Below are 18,231 nucleotides of genomic sequence, written 5' to 3' on the forward strand. Positions count from 1 at the left end.
GAGATTGTATCATAGGTGTTTATAGATGTGGATGTGCTATAATGTAGGATTGTTTTTGTTGTCATAATTCAATGATGGCGTAGGGATACATAAGTCTGACTTTGGTGCAGGTTGAGTTCTCACTCAGTGACGTGTGAATGTGTAAATGAGCTCGAGAGCATGTGCAGCATCCCACTGGCTGACAGCGATGGGTGGGCACACTAATGATTTGGGTGGAGTGGTGGTCAAGTGCTCATGTGCTTTGGCCTTGTTGAAGCTCTTGTGCACCTCAAACATCATATTTAAAGAAAATTATAGGGGTCGATTTGATTGGCTGTGACTAAAATGACCACTCCCACAGCTGCGCAGGCCTCCCTCTCACAGATCCACCGCCCTCCGCTAGTCTTGTGAAATTACCAAATCATACATAACTTTCCTCCAAAGAGATTTACGTCAAAATATCCACATGATCTTCTTGGATTGATTGCCAATCTCAAGAAATATGCAACCACCCAGGAGATTCTTGTATCAAGATAATGACCCATAAACACAAGAACAAAGGAGCTCATCGGGTGCAAGAAGTACAAATTTTGGATTAGCCAAATCAAGCATCAGACTTAAACCCTATGGAAGGATGCATTAAAGACTGAAGAGTGTAAAAATTGAAGGAGGTTGTGTATATGCTGGAACTGCTAAAAGAACTATTAGATATGTATTTTATATGAAACTTCCAGTAATACCTGGAAATAAAAATAATGGCCTCACTGTTTCAACGCTTTTGAAGGAGTAAGCACACACACACACACACACACACACACACACACACACACACACACACACACACACACACACACACACAATTTGCAGTTTCAACAACTGCATGCACAGACAATCCACAAACACACACTGTTCCAATAGAGGACACTTGCTCACCAGCACATAACCACACAACACACACGCACGCACGCACGCGCACACGCACACACACACGCACGCGCGCGCACACACACACACACATACAGATACACACGAGGGTACACACACACACACACACACACACACACAGCATTCATTTCCCTTTCATTCAGCACAGGCACATATTGTGCTGCTGTAACACTGTAACAGACTGCACGCACGCGTGCACACACGTATACACGTTCACAAACACTAACACTCAGACACACACACACACACACACACACACCATTTGTAGCGCTTGTTTCCAGTTCTCCCTGCACACACACACACACACACACACACACACACACACACACACACACACACACACATACACACACACACACACACACACACACGCTCTCTCTCTCTCTCTCTCTCTCTCTCTCTCTCTCTCTCTCTCTCTCTCTCTTCTCTCTCTCTCTCTCTCTCTCTCTCTCTTCTCTCTCTCTCTCTCTCTCTCTCTCTCTCTCTCTCTCTCTCTCTCTCTCTCTCTCTCTCTCATACACACACACACACACAAACACACACAGGCACCACACACAGCAAGTCACACGTACACAAACACACGTACACACAGGCACGCACACACGCCCTTCCCCCTATCTCTGTCAAGCACACAAACACACTAACGCACGCACACATACACACTAACGCACGCACACATACACACTAACGCACGCACACATACACACAGGCACACGAACATGCATACTCCCTCCTACGCAGCACACACACACGTACACACGCTTTCTAACTCATACACGTGCGCGCGCACACACGCACGCACGCACACACACACCCTTCCCCCACTCGGTCTCTCTCTCTCTCTCACTCACTCACACACGCACACACACTCCACATACATGTCCTCTTACTTTTTTCTTCACTAACTCATTCTATTTTTCTCCCTTTCTCTCTGACACACACAAACACACGTTCTCTGCTTCTCTTACACCCACACCCACCTAGCCACCGAGACACACACACACACACACACACACACACACACACACACGCACGCACGCACGCACGCATACCCCCCCCACACACACACACTTGCACACATTCACAGGCAAGCGCTCACACAAACACTTGCACACACATACTCACTGGCATGTACGCACACAGTATTCTGCTTGCTCTACCCCTTCTCTGTCTGTCTGCCTGTCTGTCTTTCACACATGGAGCGCACACACACACACACACACACACACACACACACACACACACACACACACACACACACATACACACACGCACAGTCCCCCCCTCCCACACACACACACTCTTTCCTGCCCTCGCTCCCCTTCTCTTTTTTCATCTCTCTATCTGACACACATACACTCACAGCAACAGCACACACTGACATGCGCAGAAGCACAGAACCACAGAAGCACACACACACACACACACACACACACACACACACACACACACACACACACACACACACACTTTTTCTCTCAGACTTTTTCTCTGGACACACGCACATGCACACACAAATACTTTTCCACAGGCATTCTGATTGCCACTCCTTTCCTAACAACCACACTCAAGTGAAAAGATGCAGGCACACACACTCACACGCACACACACACGCACGCACTCACACACATGATTGTGGTGCCTGTGTTGGTGAGGAAGTCAAAGCCTTACATCATCCTCACCTCAACCACATTCCAACCTCAACTTTAGAACAAAGTCTTTTTAACCTTCAAACTGACTTCTAGAAGTCAATCAGAGAAGGTCCATCCACAAATGATAAGTGAAATGAAAGACAGCAAGGCTGCGGCCCTTTCCCTCAAACAAAGGTGCATCTTGCATGCTTGCATTGGCCCAAAGCAGCACTGCATTCTTAATATTCTACATTAAAACAAAAATCAAAATGCTATTCTCTCAACACCAACCTGAGACATACACACACACACACATACACAGAAAGACAAGAGGCTACCCAAATTAATGGGAGGGATCTATTTATTTCACCCCATACAAATCCAATCAATAATAAATACAATTTCAAACAATATCAAACATTTGCATTCAAACCATAACCTGCCATCGGATATACTGTGCAAAAGGCTCCCCATTAAATTAATTTTTGTTTGTTTGTTTCAGCAATGCTATGAAGGCCAACGGGAATGTCACTCAGTAGCGAGTACATCTGTGCTAAACTATTAAAGGGGGTGTCAACCTTAAGGTGTTCTTTACAATAATAGATTGTATCTGCCCCCACTAAACACAGCATTCTGAATAATATTACGTTAGTAGAATATGAGTTAAGCAGAAAAATTCACTCATTTTTATCCATCTCAGGGGGCGGCTATTTTCCCACTTGCCGTCGACTAAAAACGACATCACAGTTGCCAGGTCTCAGGTCACAACCAATCACAGCTCAGGTTCAGAAAACTAATGATCAATGAATTGTTCTCTACACCCATCCCCAATTCATATTGTCATTACGTTGACAATTTGCAATCTGAATACATTGATGTTAAATATCACACTTTGGTACCACTGGAGTTTTATCACTAGAGTGCAGGACTGGGATTACCATTTCTTGACCATTAAACTTAAAAAATGGAGGGTGATGTCACAGACCGGCATTTATAAAGAATTTCTTTTTCAGGCAACCATTGTGACTAAACGACATTAATCAAATATTTAATGATCATAACAGTCTTTACAATGTGACAATCCCTTTATGCTTTGTTCATCTGTCTTGGATGAACACTCACAGACCATTTCACTGGATTATTTACATCATGGTCTGTGTCGTGTAAAAAATGAAAGAAAATGTTTGGTTTTAACTCAACAAGTAGTCGTCTCACAATGTGTTGATATTTTTGGGCTATAAGTTGTGGATGTTGTGGTTGGTATTTTGTTTTTTTAGATATATTTCTCTCTATAGTATGTGCAGTCACATGTAAATTTCTTAGTGAAAACATCCAAATGTAACATTCCAACTAAAAGCAATGTAATCTCTGTGAAGACGGATAACCTTAGTGAGTTTAATTCTTTCCATACAATAAGAAAAGGAAACCAGGCAGTGTACAAAACTACATTCAGAGAGTAAACACACAACAGTAACTGCACCAGGACGTCAAGAAAATGCATACATACACAAAATAACATTTTCTTAATACAGTGAAGTCAGCAGTGCAGACAAAGCTACAATATGTGAAAAAGGAAAACAATGTGGCCATGCTGGCACATGGGCTCTGAGGCTGCATGCAGACCCTGTCTGTGTGCCACACAGCTTCAGAGTAATACAAAGGCATTACATCATTGGCCTAAGCATGGTGACATTAGTTACCTCCAAGAAAGAACAATTCCAAAATGTTTGCATCCGTGTAATCCCAAGGTTGTAAAACATTACCTCTTTGGTTGTTCTCCATTCCGTGAAAATAAGCCATCGTATTATTAATCAGACAGGAAAAACCATTTTCATTTTGACACTTCCCAACCATATTTTAATGGTCATGATGGTGAAGTATTGGAAGTATTTCTTTCCAAGGTGGTTCTGAGAAGTGCTGAATTTAATGATACTCATATCCCACAGTGCTTTCTCACCTGGAATGTAAATCAAGCCCAGTCCACTTGTTGTGTACTGTATTTTATTTATTTTTGTTAATGTATGATATTTAATTTCAATAGTTATTAATCAATGAGTCAATAATATTGGTAGTAATAGAGGGACCCCTTTCAAATTTAGCTTCGGACTCTATAGAAGTGTGTTTGGAAATAACCAAGTGTGAGCTAAAGCAGAAATGATTCAATGTAATTCCAAGCAATAAACACTAGAGGGTGCTGTTACTCAAATTCCCTCTGTGCTATGTTTTATGTGGTCCCAAGATGCTAATGTGTTTGGAATGATTTATAGCCAGTGTTCAACACTAGTCGCAATACAGTCCAGTCATAACTTGCTGTATTTCTTCTCAAAATGTGTCCCTTGACACAGAAAGAAAGAAAGTTCTAAAGAAAGAATAGCTCTCCAGCTTGATAACCTGATAGCATATTATGAATTGATGTTTCCCCCATGCGGTACAGTTCAGTTGGGCACACCAAGATACAGTTGCGCTTGTTAAATCCTGATTAGGCTTGCATTTTACATCACAGTGTATGTAGGCCAAGGATGGATAAGATCTTCAATCAAGGGCCACACTTTTTTTTTCTTTTCTTACTGTAACAGACAAATGGGCCAGGTCACTAAAAGGTGACTTAAAAAATTAACCTGTATGGAAAAAAAAAAATATATATATATATACTTAAACAGTAAGATAATTATTTCTCCTTTAAATTCTAATCAATTAACCAGGTAAAGTAGTATTTCACAAAATAACGTGTACATGAATGTAGGTATATATAATTACAGCAAACCAATTTCTTAATGAGATAAATGAATACAAAATAAATTAAATAATGAATAAATATATTTTAACAAACCCTTTTTAGAGGGGGAAAAAAGAACAGCTAACAACAACTATTACTGGATTCTTGATTATGGAAATGTTGGATGGGCTGGATTTAAGAATGAAGCTCGCCATATGTTTGCCCACCTAAATGTTAGGTTCGTAAATAATATGACATCGTAGCAGCGAGAGTGTGTGTGTGTGTGTGTGTGTAATCCGCCCATGGATTAAAACAAAGATAAAACACAACACTGTGCTGTGTATCCGTAAACAAGATCCAATCATTCATTTTCTATAGCACTCATCCTCAATAGGGTCACACTGACCTGGAAGGGGCATTGTAATCCCTACAACTTTATTCAGTTTGAGCATTTTGGAAACCTTGAAAAAAATAAATGTGCAAAAATATATAGGTACCAAAATGAACTGAACCGCGATGCTCATCTTCACATAATTCTCGTCTGTGTGGAACCGTTCTCGCTACGATACTACCTCATCTGCGAGAGCTTCTGGTACTCCTGTAACGCGTGTTCCTCACTCGCTCTTTGGGGAGAGCTTGCAAGATGGCGACGGCCGTCTTGGCCCAGTAGTCCACTTCTTTGAAGACGCGGAAGACCCACAGCTTCAGCTCAAAAACACTCATGTTGTCCGGCTAGGGATGAGAAGGCATCGTATCAGCACCTCATTATCTACTCAACTCTTCACAATGGTGGGAAATACCAAAGTAGCCGACTTTGTGATTGTATTGTATTTCTAAGTAGATTTTTTCTGGTACCTGTATGTGAGTACTACTTATTAGTTTTCGTGATAACTTTCACTCCTTACTTTTAAAAATAGATACATGCATGTAGAATTTCCAAATGACAAAAGTTTTTTTCCGAGTAAATATTCCTTCAAATTTCTTTCAGTGTTCAGTGAGAGTACTTTTGCCCCCTCTGACCATTCATAAGGTGTCAGTGTTACCATCCATTGGGGCTTACCTCCAAGCTGTCATTCAAACTCGGGGTCACCACTGCCGCACCGCCCACAGCTTTAACAAGTTCTCCAGTGATGTTTATGAGAAACCATAGCCTCTCCTTCACCATTTTCCTCAGGGTTTCGTACTCCCCCGTCCCATTGCCCATCTCCTCATCCTCTTTGGCGATAGCTTGCTCCATCAAGCCTCGACACTGGAGCAGGGCCGTGTGCAAGCGCCACAGCTTGTCTGGGGTGTCCAGCTGGGAGGAAGGAGGAGGGACGGACACCAAACGACTGTCCTCTATGACATCTGCGCTGAGGTTCTCCCTCTTGCTCTTTATAGGGAACAATTGCATGAAAACAAAGTAAAGCCAAAAATTGACAAATTGATATACTCAAACTCAAATTACACCGATGATGGTGTGTAATGTTTGCTCTTCTCGAGCAGTTCTATAGTTTTCCACCGACAAATGATTGTTGAATTAATAAAGCTCTGTCAGTAAAAACAAACATTTACCTTTACCGCCATGTAAATGTGCAACATCACAGTAGTTTTGTGACAAACTATGACACATTTTTACTTGCATACATATGAACATTTTGTCACTGTCATTGGAAAAGATTTTTGTCATAAAACGAGTACATGCTTTGGATCTAGAATCACCATGTCATAGCCACCTTTATTGCACTTTGTGGTAACTTCATGATTGCTTTTAAAATGTATCCTATTTCACAGATAAGAGCAGAAAACAAATAATGAGGGTCAAATGAAATCTGGGAAATACCAGAGAAAGTTTTGTGCCAAACCACTCCCTCGCTCACAAGCCAGATGCGTGAATAGCGGGAATGAGCAATAAATTGCCTGAGGATAAACTAATTGCTAAAAGAAAAAAAAAAAAATCGTGTAGATTGCAGATGAAGGGGAAAAGACCCACACACACATTTCTTAATGCTTCATAATATCCGGTTCACAAGAAACTCTTTATCTCTCCTTAACATGCATTCCTTGTCATGGCTCCTTCCAGTTACTTACACACACTTTTATCACCCAAAGTTGAAAAACAGAATGGTTGCGTAGGAGGGCACCAGTATACCGACATCAGTTTAAAGGATGAATGGAGTTCACTAGTAGCGAACCTGTTGGGGCAACACCAGAGCATGCCCAGGGCATATACGATAAAATAACCGCCGGCTCAAGTCATGACCACGCAAGGTCCCTTAAGTGCAATTAAGGGACAACAGAACCTGGAGCCCTTTCTTTTTTTTAACTATTGAGGGAAAACTCAAGACGGGGGGAGTCTTTATTTGAGCTATTATGTATCAAATGTATCTTTTTTTTTTTTATTTAGAAAAAAAAATCTTCCAGAACAGTAAATGCATTCTCCCGATTTATTTCATATTACTTTATGTAGTCCTGGATGCTTAGTGCATTATCATTTGGAATGTTTTGCAAATCAACCCCATTCAACGCTTGTATTTTTTATTTATTACAATCATTATAATCCCTCAACAATGAATGGTCGATCATATATATACTTGGCCAAAATAGAGAGTTCCAAACTCCAATTTTGGAGAGGGCCCCCATGCATGGAGGCGTGGGCCGGTTTTGGACAGCATACACAAGCACGTTAAATGTGTTCATTTTCCATTAAGCCCTGCTCTCTCCCTCAGACACAAGAAAACGCACACTGGATGGAAAGTAGAGCCTAACGTGTAAACTCTCACTCGTACTCACGTAAAGTTCCAGAAGGTTAGAGACTTCCAAAAGCAAAAGTTCGGCTATAGCAGCCGCTCGGGCCGCTGTCGTCCTGCCTTGATCTGGCGGTCCGTTCACGCCGCTCCGCCGGTCTGCCATATCGGACCTCCGCAAAGCTCCGGTAGACTAAAGGGCTTGATCATACGAGGAAACACTGAATGACGCCTAGATCACCCCGGCAACGGATTCCCGGTCATTCCCGAGTGACTTCAGCCTTGCTCGAAACTTCTCTCAGTTTCAAACTCACAAGAGCCTCTTGTATGTTTGGGGGGGGAAGAAGCCACACGTTTCTGACTCGCTCCGTGCTCGACTGCAGGATTTACGTCCAACTCTCCGCCCAGGAACCTGATGCCAGCACCGAGGAATTTGGAAGGATGAGCGGGGGCGGAGAGCGGAGCGGAGCGGGAAGACGCAGCTCACTCCACAAAGCTTTTATTTATAAACTTTTTTGCTGATTTACCGGTGCTGACAGACGCTGTTCAAATGGTCTAAATAAAAGTATGTTGTTACCAGGAGAAAGGTCTTTATTTGTTAGGGGTGTCTATTTGTTGTCCATATATTTGCTATATTTATGACTTCACTGCTGGCTGTCGGTTAGTGATAGACTCGGCTGTGTTCCGATTTAGTCCGTCAGAGCGCGCTGGTGGGAATAAAATCCGTCGTAAATTGAAGACCCCCTGTGCAGTAGGTTTAATGTGATGTTGCGACATAAAGAAGCAATACCAAGCACGCGCTGTAGATGTCAGTCAAAGCACCTGGAACGTAAACAACTGTAGAACAAGAAATTAGCCGCTAACATCCTAGCATATGTTCCATCGATTGAGGAAATGGCGACGATCTCAGCTGTTTATACCTTATCGCTTTGATATTTACCCCTACAATACTAAATGTCATCCAAGTTCATATAACGAATAGGTTTAGACATGAACGCTCTTGTTGGATACAGCGGTTCATCAGAGTCCGACAGTGATGGAGACTCAGAGAATGTAAACAGTGATCAAGGAGGGTAAGTTAAGACATACAAATGTATGCATGCTATTTTTTTTGCGTTTTGGCTATTGGATAGCCGATGCTAGCTGTTAATTGACATACGTGCTGCGCACAATGCCTTCGAGTGTAGCTCACTTAATTTCCACTGAATAATGTGGCTTTTCTTCTCTGCACCTATCTGACCAAATAGCACCAGAACGGATCTCATTGATGGGGCCCCACCTGACAAGAAGACCCGTAACTTCTTGCTGGAGACTGGTTCTGCCACCAGTGATTCTGATGAATCTGAACACGGAGACCCGGAGCCTTACAAGTCAAGTAGAAGTCAGACCAGCTTGTCTACTACCTCTTCCACGATCAGCCCTCAGAAACTGCCACCTCCTAGTCTGCACGGCTGTTCAGAAAGCAGCGTGTTCGCCAACCCATTTAAAGCTCAGGCCGAGCGGAAGCTCAGTGCCTTGCAGAAACATGTCCCGCTCACAATGCAGGCCAAGCCCACTCAGATTGGAGGGAAGAGGATATGCGTTTCCTACAGGAAAAGTGGAAGATGTAGATTTGGCATCAAGTGTAAATTTGCACATGACAGCGACCTCCAGACTGCAGTAATTCCCAATGACTCTCATGCAACGAGAGGGAGTGATGAGGGAGAAGTCGGGTCACGCACAGCCAGCTCCCATAAACATCCGAAAGAGGCCGAGCAGGATGCATCACAAGGCCAACGGGTGAAGAAGCGGAAGGTTGGTGTAAGCGACACGCTGATGCCTCCAAAGAAAGCCATGAAGCAGTACAACATGCTGAGGAGCAAAGAACGTCACAACATGTAATGATAATCTCAACATTTGCTGTGACACTGGTTAAAAGTGGCTAATTCTCACCTAGACAACTAATAAAACAATGAGTTTGTTGTTAAGACATTTATTTACATTCTACAAATGAAGAGCTGGCTTATCTGCTTCAACAGCATCCTGACCACAAAATCCAAACTGAAAACAACAATCTGTACAGGTTGTCACTTCAGATGAAATTCTTGAGCGATGAAAGACGGATTAATTTGCGGTACTTACAACAGTCAAGTTTCATGTTATATAAATAAAACATTCTGGTTTTAATCCTGACACAAGACTTTGTTATAGACAAAACAAGATGTTTTAACAATTAATGATTCATCTGTTAAAACTAAGTTCATCTTAAACTCATGTGTTAGTGGCAGCTCAATAATCATTATATATTGTGGACTTAATAAATAAACAAACACATGGCTTAATTAACACTTAGTCAAAGCTGTTCAATTGTTAAGATTTCTACAGTGTGTTTTGGGTGTCATTCAATTCTCAAGCTTGTATATGAGAGGACGCAGACCGGATGTTATGCTGTGACGGCAATGACTTCAAATTACGCCATCATAGTGCCTATTCATAGTAATAGCATTACAACACTCAATTAGCATACTCACATAAAAAGCTTACAGGAATACTATGTACAAAGTTACACACGGACTTATGGTTCCCTGATATGCTATTCTAAAAAAAAAAGCTAACAACGCTAACAAATATGACTATTAGTGATCCTACATAAATCTCTTAACTTTGCATGACAGTATGGTTGTAGGTGAGTGACATCGTGGCTTCTTTAGTCTGCGAGCACCCTCTTCATTTCAAATGGTGATCTGCTGCACGTCTGCTGCAGTGCTGTTGGACAGGACGTCCCCTTGGTCCATTTGTTCCCAAGCTACGGTGCTCGCCCCCACCCCCTCTGTTGAATGGAAGGCGTTTGCTGGTGGAGAGGAGGCCGCTAGCGCAGGATTGTTCCCGTTGGATGCCACATGGGGCCGGGATGGAGAGGGGAGCGGGGGGCCGGAGGTGGTTGTCTGCAGGGTGGTGAGTTGCTGAGAGTTGGTAAGGACTGGGATCTGCTGCATGGCAGTCTGGGTCTGGCTGACGGGGTGGAAGGTCATTTGAACGATTTGCCCTTGGCTCTGTTGCTGGGAGGGGTAGGGCTGAAGAGGCTGGAGTTGAGGTTGGGACTGAGCCACCACCGTCGGGGAGTGCAGGGCGAGTTGCGGGGGTTGTTGAACAAACTGGACGGGCATCTGGAGCTGGAGTTGAGTCTGTTGCTGGTGGTCGGCAGGCGACGGGGGGTCGATGGGGGAAAGAGCAATGGTCACCGGCACCTGCATGGCGTGGAGTGCCTGCTCTTGTCCCAGGAGAACCACCTGGTGACTGACTTGCGGGGTCATGTGACCTACCTGACCCACTTGAGACCCGGCGTGTCCTTCCTGGCCCAGCGGCTGGACCTGCTCCTCCTGGCCGCCTCGGACCATTTCCAGGCCGCCGCATGCCGCTTCTGCTTGCGCGGGATTTACCGGTAGCTCCAGCATGGACGCGGGGGTCGTGATGAGGGCGCCGGCGTTGGCCGCGAGCGCCTCGGCTATGAGTACCTCTGGGTGACTCTTGGCTTTGTGGGCCACCACACAATCCTTTTTCTCAAACTTCTTGCCGCAAATGGAGCAGGAAAACTGATAGCTGGCGTCGGCGTCGTGCTTCTTCATGTGCCAGTTGAGGGATGCCTTCTGGCGACAGGTGAAGCCACAGATCTCACACCTATTGGGCACAAGAACATGCTCCAATCAACAAGTAGGGAAAAATGATGTGATTTCACATCCATGCAATTTGTGGAAATGACGGTGGCACTAACTGGAGGGGCTTCTCTCCTGTGTGGATCATGCGATGCACAGCCAGATTGTGGGAACTCTTGAAGGCACGAGCACAGAACTCACAGATGTAGTCTCTCTGGTCTAAAAAGAAAATTACAAAGAAACATCAATGGCAAGACAAATAAATATCATCCACATTTCACCTCCAAATGAGTAACCTGTATGGTGTTTGGCATGACGAAGTAGCTGCTTCTGAAGTCGGAAAAGTCTTCCACAAGAAGGATGAGGGCACACATATTTCTTTTTGAGCAGGTGCTGGTACTTGATATGGTGCTGGTGCAAAACAGAGCAAACACAACAGCTGCAAGGTTACATAACCCGTATTTGTATAAATCTGAACGGCCCAAAGTCACTGCCACTAACCTAGGCTAAATTACAGTAAATATTTCGATATAAAAACACTTGTCGGTCATACATTTAAACAATAAAAAATGATAAATCAACAGTAATGACGACATTCAGAGCAACAGGTCAATTGTAGCTACCTGCAAGTAGCGAGGGTGAGCCAGGACGGTGCCACATCCTTCAATTTCACAGCGGACGTACTGCACTGGAGGTTTCTTTCTGAATGGGAAACGTCATCAATGTCATCAGAGCTGGGCATACTCAAATCTAACTCCAAGTATTAACTGATACATTGTAAAAATAATGAGGGGGAGGGGCTTTAAAGTGTAACCTTTGTAATGAGCGTAACATACCTTCTTTTGGGCAGCCGTGGCGTTTTATCATCTTTTTTCCGCCGGCCCCTCCTATATAGATGTAGAACAAAGTTTGGAAGTTACAATTCCAAGAACGAATGCAATTTAACAAGCTACTTTATATCTTACTTCCTCGGCCCATCTGGGTCATCCGTTAATTCGTCTTCAAGCTTCACTTCCAGGTCTGGATTCTCTAAGTTTTCAGAGCCCTCCATTATTATCTCTTCCGCCTCTTCTTTCTTGGGTGCTTTCTCTTTTTCTTTCTTGTCCTTCTGTCTCAAAGGAACTCGGCGCTTTGGCTTGGGCGCATCGCTGAACAAATGAGATGCCACAGAGTCAAAACTATACGTAGTCAGTAAAAACAGCAATTGCACCATTTTGCAGCACATACACAAATCTTTCCGACTTGGGGTCATAGCTCTGGTCATTTAAATCGTCTCTAAAGGGAACATCTTCGTCACTGCTTATAATCTCTTCCCCGTCTGCTTCACTAAAATACAATAAAACACACACACACCATTATGAGAAAAACGATATTAATCTTTCAGTCCAAGTGTTGCATTTGAGTCACGTTTACCCCTGAGGCTGTGAGACTGAAGGTGCGTTCAAGTCATTTGTGTCACCCTGAAGTTGAGGGTCCTCCTTATCTGCAAACTGACCACCGACACCTTCGCTCTTCTCTCCTCCATTTTTTCTGAAAGGGGAGGAAAAAACCCAACAGCTCAATAATGAGATATGTTGCCGTCATCACACAATACAAGCACTCAAAAGTACATGTAAATGTACACATGAGGTACACTTGCACAATCAACTGAAATTAAATACAACAACCCCCCCCCCCAAAAAAAAAACCGTTTAAAAAGATAACATTTCGCGGTGGTGGACAATACGCTAACACGTAAACAGCTTTCACTACGACGCAGCAGTTCTCTTATGTAATAGGTATAACCAATTTATTATTTAATAATATATGAACTGAATTTTTACAGCAACCCAAGGGCACCTTACAGTAAGTTATGGCAGTTGAAAACAATGGCCCCCAAGTTATGCACGTTAAGCGATTGTGTTTGTTTGTACACATGCGCTTTGATGACCAGATGATGCTTGAGTAGTTTTGTCTTTGACTCTCCAGTCAACCGACATGACAGATTTGAGTATTATATCTGAAACTAGATCTTGAAATGGAAAGCAAGTTGCTAGTTTATGCAAAAAGCAGAATACTTCAAAAGTCCTGCTCACATTTTGCTCATTAATCATATTTGTAAAAGACAAAACGTTTTCCCAGCGAAACCAACTTGAGGAACCTACGTTGAGTAAATCTCAACTCATTTTAAGGAGCAAAATAAACTTACATGTCATACTTTTCTTTAACGTTCGCCTCCCCTGAAGCGGCTAAGAAACAAGAAGAGAAGGCATCAGTAAATACAACCCAAATCCACTGTCTTTAAAAAAACCACTAATTCTTTCCCGGTGCATGTTATTATTTTCTGTTTTTTGAGTCTGTAAACGCCCGTGTCATATTTGGAGTAGAAATCAGCTTAAGGTTGCCGTAAGCTCACAATGACGCAAACAGGTTGCTCACCAGCTTGATTCTCTATTCCGAGCTCAGTTTTGCACACTGGCTTGGCAGAGCAGCGGACGGCCCTGCCGGATGAAGGCTTGGCTCGACTCTGGGCTGGAGAAAGCCTGGAAACAGGAGCTGGGGAGAAGGAACCATTCAATATTATTTTCATGCCCAGATTGATACTGTATACTCTCCTATACACCAAAAATTAAGGTGACATTTCAGGATGAATCTAAAATGATCTTTTCAGGGCGAACTTGTCTAACAAACATTTGAATGCATCAAAATCAGAATCAGCTTTATTGGCCAAGTTTGTGCATTCCGAACAAGGAATTTCACTGCAATAAAGCTTTAGAGAGACTGGAAGAGTCACAGAAAGGCAGAGTTCCAGATGTCTTTGAAATTATATTGTGGTTGTGTTTTTTTGCCATTCAGCTCCTCATTAGAGAAAAGCATGGACATGAACATAAAGACTAAATAGTAAATTCTAGTTGAATCCTGAAATTCCATCTCAAAGCTGAATCTGCCAATGTTTTTTGGAGTCAAGTAAATAAATCATAAATAAATAAATCAGATTTGAAAAAAAACGGATTTTGTGTCACATGAATGCAAAGGTTACAAAGAATTCAATTACCTTCAGCATTAGTGGTGGCTTTCTTGGGTTCCTCTGCAGAGCTACATGAAGAACAGAAGATGCTGTTATTCAACTAATTGTTGTGGCGACCCACAGAAATTCACCAGGAACAGGGAGAAGTTAAGTAAAAAAGATTCTTTATAATGTCGTCGTCAAAACATGGTACGTGGTTACCATCGGGCAGTGATGGAAAATGAAGCTCTAAATCTGCTTCATGAACCAGTTGTTGTATTTTTGAATCCTCTAGACTAGGTGGTACTCTGTTCAACAGCAGGCTGAAAGTAAACTGACTTGTCACACCTTGAAACCCTTTATTGAAATCAAAAGTGCCATCTAGAGTCAAACATTATAACAACTGGTTCATGAAGTAAATTTGAAGCTTCATTTTCTCATCACTGCCATCAATCAACTGTCACAACACCCTTCGGTCTTTATACCACCCTTGTTTGTCCACATGGAGGACATCCTGTTGCCAGCAGATGCAGAGGAATTCCTGACACACCCATCCTGCTCTAATTTGGCACTGTTGATGATTATCTGATAAATAAATAATTTGGCTATTTCCTGGAGAGTGGAGTCTGTAATTACCCACAAGGGAGAACCATTCACCGGGAATCTGTACCTTTAAGGGAGGGGAAGGACCTGACATGTTTCTTGGGTTTCAAAGGAATTATAAACATGAAAACTTGAATTACAGTCACTGGTTGCGTGCCGTGTAAACAATCAATTCATCTCATTTACCGATTCTCCACATTGTCTTAATAAACCAGGTAAGTTCCGCCCCACCCTCCCCATGCAGAGAAGGGGGACGCATTGCATTGTATGCTGAAGGAGCGTTGTTGACGTTAAACGCTGTTTAAGGTTTCCTTAATAATTCCCAACATGTCTTGATTAATAATGGTGCTCAAACTTACTCGACGCCTTGCGGGCTGTCACCTGCGACGCCATCACCAGCTTCCACCGACCCCGAAGAGTCACCGTTTTTCCTCCGACGAGAGTTGCAAACTTTCCTCCGTTTGCTGGTCCCGGCGTCCAGGCTGTCCTCGTCTTCGTCCTCTTCACTTTTGTTGTCCTTAAGCCAGGCCGGGACAGCCCTCGTCGAGCGGTCCCGTAAAACCCTTCCAGAGCCTTGCGTAGCTCCATTGACGGCCGCTTGTGTAGCGGGGTCGCCGGATCTCGTGCGGGTGGTTCCCCGATCCCTGAGCCCTCGCCGCGGGGTGACGGCCGCACTAGCGGTCGTGGTCTGTTCTGCGGCCTTGTGCTCCACCAGCTCTTTGCCTTTATTTACATCCTCAATTCGGTCATTCGTCGCTTCCATCACCAAGAACGCTCTCAGCTTGTCTTCAGTTCCACAGAAAGTCCAAAGGGTTTACTTGTAAAAGGAGGAATAGCGCACATCTAGTATGGAGACATTTTGATGTCGGGAGGCCTTTATCCGACTGTGGGGCATTTTCTGCAAATGCGCCAGGCTCATCGCAAATTATACACATCGATTTATTGATGGCAAAATGAAAAGTTTTCTCAATTATCTATTCAGCAATAACCCGATATAACCTTAAAGAAGCAGCCGCCGTTTTCGCGTTCTTAAAGCTATAGTAAACCTACTTTCTTCGAGCGGCTCCGGAGCGCGACCATTTTGTGCGCTTTGTTGCGTCTCCTTTAAGCCAAATACAAACCAAGGGGGAACGTTAAGGAGAGCCGCTGCGCTTTAGCAGCAACACAAATCACCTGGATTCGGTTGCTCTGTTCAACACTGGCCCGCAGTCCGATGGTGCCAATTATAGATCTGCGAAAAACAGCAGCAGCCGTGAGGGCCGTAGAGCATGCTGGGAATTGGAGTTCACATTGTGACAACAATAATTCAATTTCCTGCCCTTTGAACAGATTTTCATTTTTTGTTGCTGTAATTATTTTTCCAATGTTTATATGAATGCTATATTTAATACTGAATGTTGTCAATACTAACCTAAGACGCAATAAAATGATACAATGTACATGCGTATTATTACTGTATTTTGTTGAGCAATATTGTGTTGAATTTTTCTTTAAAATATTTCTTCCCCCACGGTACTATCAACGATAATATCCGTGGAGCCAAAATGGCTGACGATGACAACCTGCACCAATTTTGCGCCTGTCAAAATAATAGTTACTACAGTTTTGTCTAGTGGCCACTAGATAGCGTTATTGACTATCAAATCTGTCTGGTGGCCAAGTTCATGTCATACGCATCTTTGGCAAAAATACAAGCACCAGTACTTTGGTAAAAGCATACGTATTGTGAAAAAGAAGAAGTAGGGCTACTGATTCAACTGTGGTGCATCAGTAAAATAAACAAATCAATAAACTAGACAACAGACTCTGAAATGTATCCTTCTTACTTTATTGGCTTACTGACTAGGAATCAAACACGTGCTGTATAAAAGGCAGCAACATGTACCATGTTTGCTTTTTACCCTCTGATCTCATTGTTTGGGTAAAAGAAAAAAAACCTGAAATGCATTCTGAATGAGCTGCAGCTGTTTTGATATTCTTTTGAGAGCATTTAAGAAAATCAATTCTTCCGGAGCATGGACAAGCTTCTAGTCTGCTTGGAGAAAGACAGTATGTTACCAGCAAATATTTTCTTCATCATCAATAAAGCTCTGCTATCTAAATATGTCATCTGCAGCAAACTTCTCTTCCTCAATAAACTTTTTTTTTTTTTTTTTTTTACAGTGTGTCATCGTCCATTCAGGATGACACACAAGGTAACAGTCATCTGACAAATAAAACTTAACCAAAGTATTTGTACTTCAATTCTTTCCACCACTCCCCAACAGTTTGTAAAAGTAAGTTGGAAAATGTCTCAAAACATTATACTATATGTTATTTGCTGTCTCAAACATTAAATTTAAAAATCTACATGTTTTCTTGTGGGTTCCCATTTTAACACAAGACTGTGTAGTGTCAGCTGACAGATGGTGACAAAGTTAAAGAACGTTTTGCATAATTTACTGTATTTCTGTTCTCAAATCCTCCCTGCACTCTTTGGTGGGTGTAGCATGTTTCTAGAGCAAAGTTGACCAACAGCAAAGGAGTTTATGAAACATTTGTCTAACTATTTGATCATAGTTGATCTATAAAGACAAGGATGTGTGTCCATTCACCAAGGTTAGTGCCAAAGTCCCCTGTCTTGCAAAACATTTATGACCGCTACTCATTCCACCATTTAAAAAAAAAAAAAAAACTTTCCACAATTACGTTGTTAAAAGTTAAAGTGTGGCAATCATAGTTTGTAGTTTTTTTTTTCCTACAGCAATTGTTGCCCCAATTAAAGGGTACAAGAGGCAATCCACAACTGAATGCACAAAAACAAGTGTGGAACGTTTCATGTTTTGATATAAAAGTTTTATACAAAACATTTGAAAAATTTGCAGGGGCATCAAAATATCACTAGGGAGTTCACAGTTCTTTGGCAAAACAGGAAAAGTATGATGATGACCACATACCAAGCAATGACACATAATTATTTTTGAAAATGCTTTTATTTATCTATTTCTTACTATAAATATAACAAGGAAGAAAA

The 18,231-nt window shown here is 42.6% G+C and overlaps 3 protein-coding genes across 5 annotated transcripts; 1 reads left to right on the forward strand and 2 right to left on the reverse strand.

The window, feature by feature from the left end:
- Positions 1-2,429: 2,429 nt before the first annotated feature.
- Positions 2,430-8,450, reverse strand: cntf (ciliary neurotrophic factor). 2 transcript variants are annotated; one of them, XM_085913120.1, is made up of 4 exons: positions 8,044-8,450; positions 6,332-6,643; positions 5,844-6,003; positions 2,430-5,122 (listed from the first exon to the last, which is right to left on the reverse strand). In XM_085913120.1, the coding sequence occupies exons 1-3, from the start codon at positions 8,161-8,163 to the stop codon at positions 5,845-5,847; spliced, it is 591 nt and encodes a 196-aa protein (XP_085769246.1). In that variant the 5' UTR covers positions 8,164-8,450; the 3' UTR covers positions 2,430-5,122; position 5,844. The 2 variants fall into 2 exon arrangements, with proteins under 2 accessions (XP_085769246.1, XP_085769245.1); XM_085913119.1 differs by having other exon boundaries at positions 2,430-6,003.
- A 347-nt stretch (positions 8,451-8,797) lies between these two features.
- LOC147056952 (uncharacterized) lies at positions 8,798-9,964 on the forward strand. Its single transcript, XM_085912606.1, has 2 exons — positions 8,798-9,070; positions 9,245-9,964. Exons 1-2 carry the CDS (start codon positions 8,988-8,990, stop codon positions 9,876-9,878), a joined length of 717 nt encoding a protein of 238 aa, XP_085768732.1. The 5' UTR covers positions 8,798-8,987; the 3' UTR covers positions 9,879-9,964.
- Positions 9,954-16,438, reverse strand: zfp91 (ZFP91 zinc finger protein, atypical E3 ubiquitin ligase). 2 transcript variants are annotated; one of them, XM_085912604.1, is made up of 12 exons: positions 15,578-16,437; positions 14,664-14,704; positions 14,048-14,164; positions 13,818-13,857; positions 13,043-13,159; positions 12,857-12,955; positions 12,595-12,777; positions 12,466-12,516; positions 12,253-12,331; positions 11,926-12,040; positions 11,749-11,848; positions 9,954-11,654 (listed from the first exon to the last, which is right to left on the reverse strand). In XM_085912604.1, the coding sequence occupies exons 1-12, from the start codon at positions 15,979-15,981 to the stop codon at positions 10,709-10,711; spliced, it is 2,292 nt and encodes a 763-aa protein (XP_085768730.1). In that variant the 5' UTR covers positions 15,982-16,437; the 3' UTR covers positions 9,954-10,708. The 2 variants fall into 2 exon arrangements, with proteins under 2 accessions (XP_085768730.1, XP_085768731.1); XM_085912605.1 differs by lacking the exon at positions 14,664-14,704 and having other exon boundaries at positions 14,048-14,151; positions 15,578-16,438.
- Between the last annotated feature and the right edge of the window lie 1,793 nt (positions 16,439-18,231).

Source organism: Syngnathus leptorhynchus, chromosome 5 (genome assembly GCF_054491065.1).
Source record: "Syngnathus leptorhynchus isolate UIUO chromosome 5, UIUO_Slep, whole genome shotgun sequence".
In the NCBI taxonomy this organism is placed as follows: Eukaryota; Metazoa; Chordata; class Actinopteri; order Syngnathiformes; family Syngnathidae; genus Syngnathus; species Syngnathus leptorhynchus.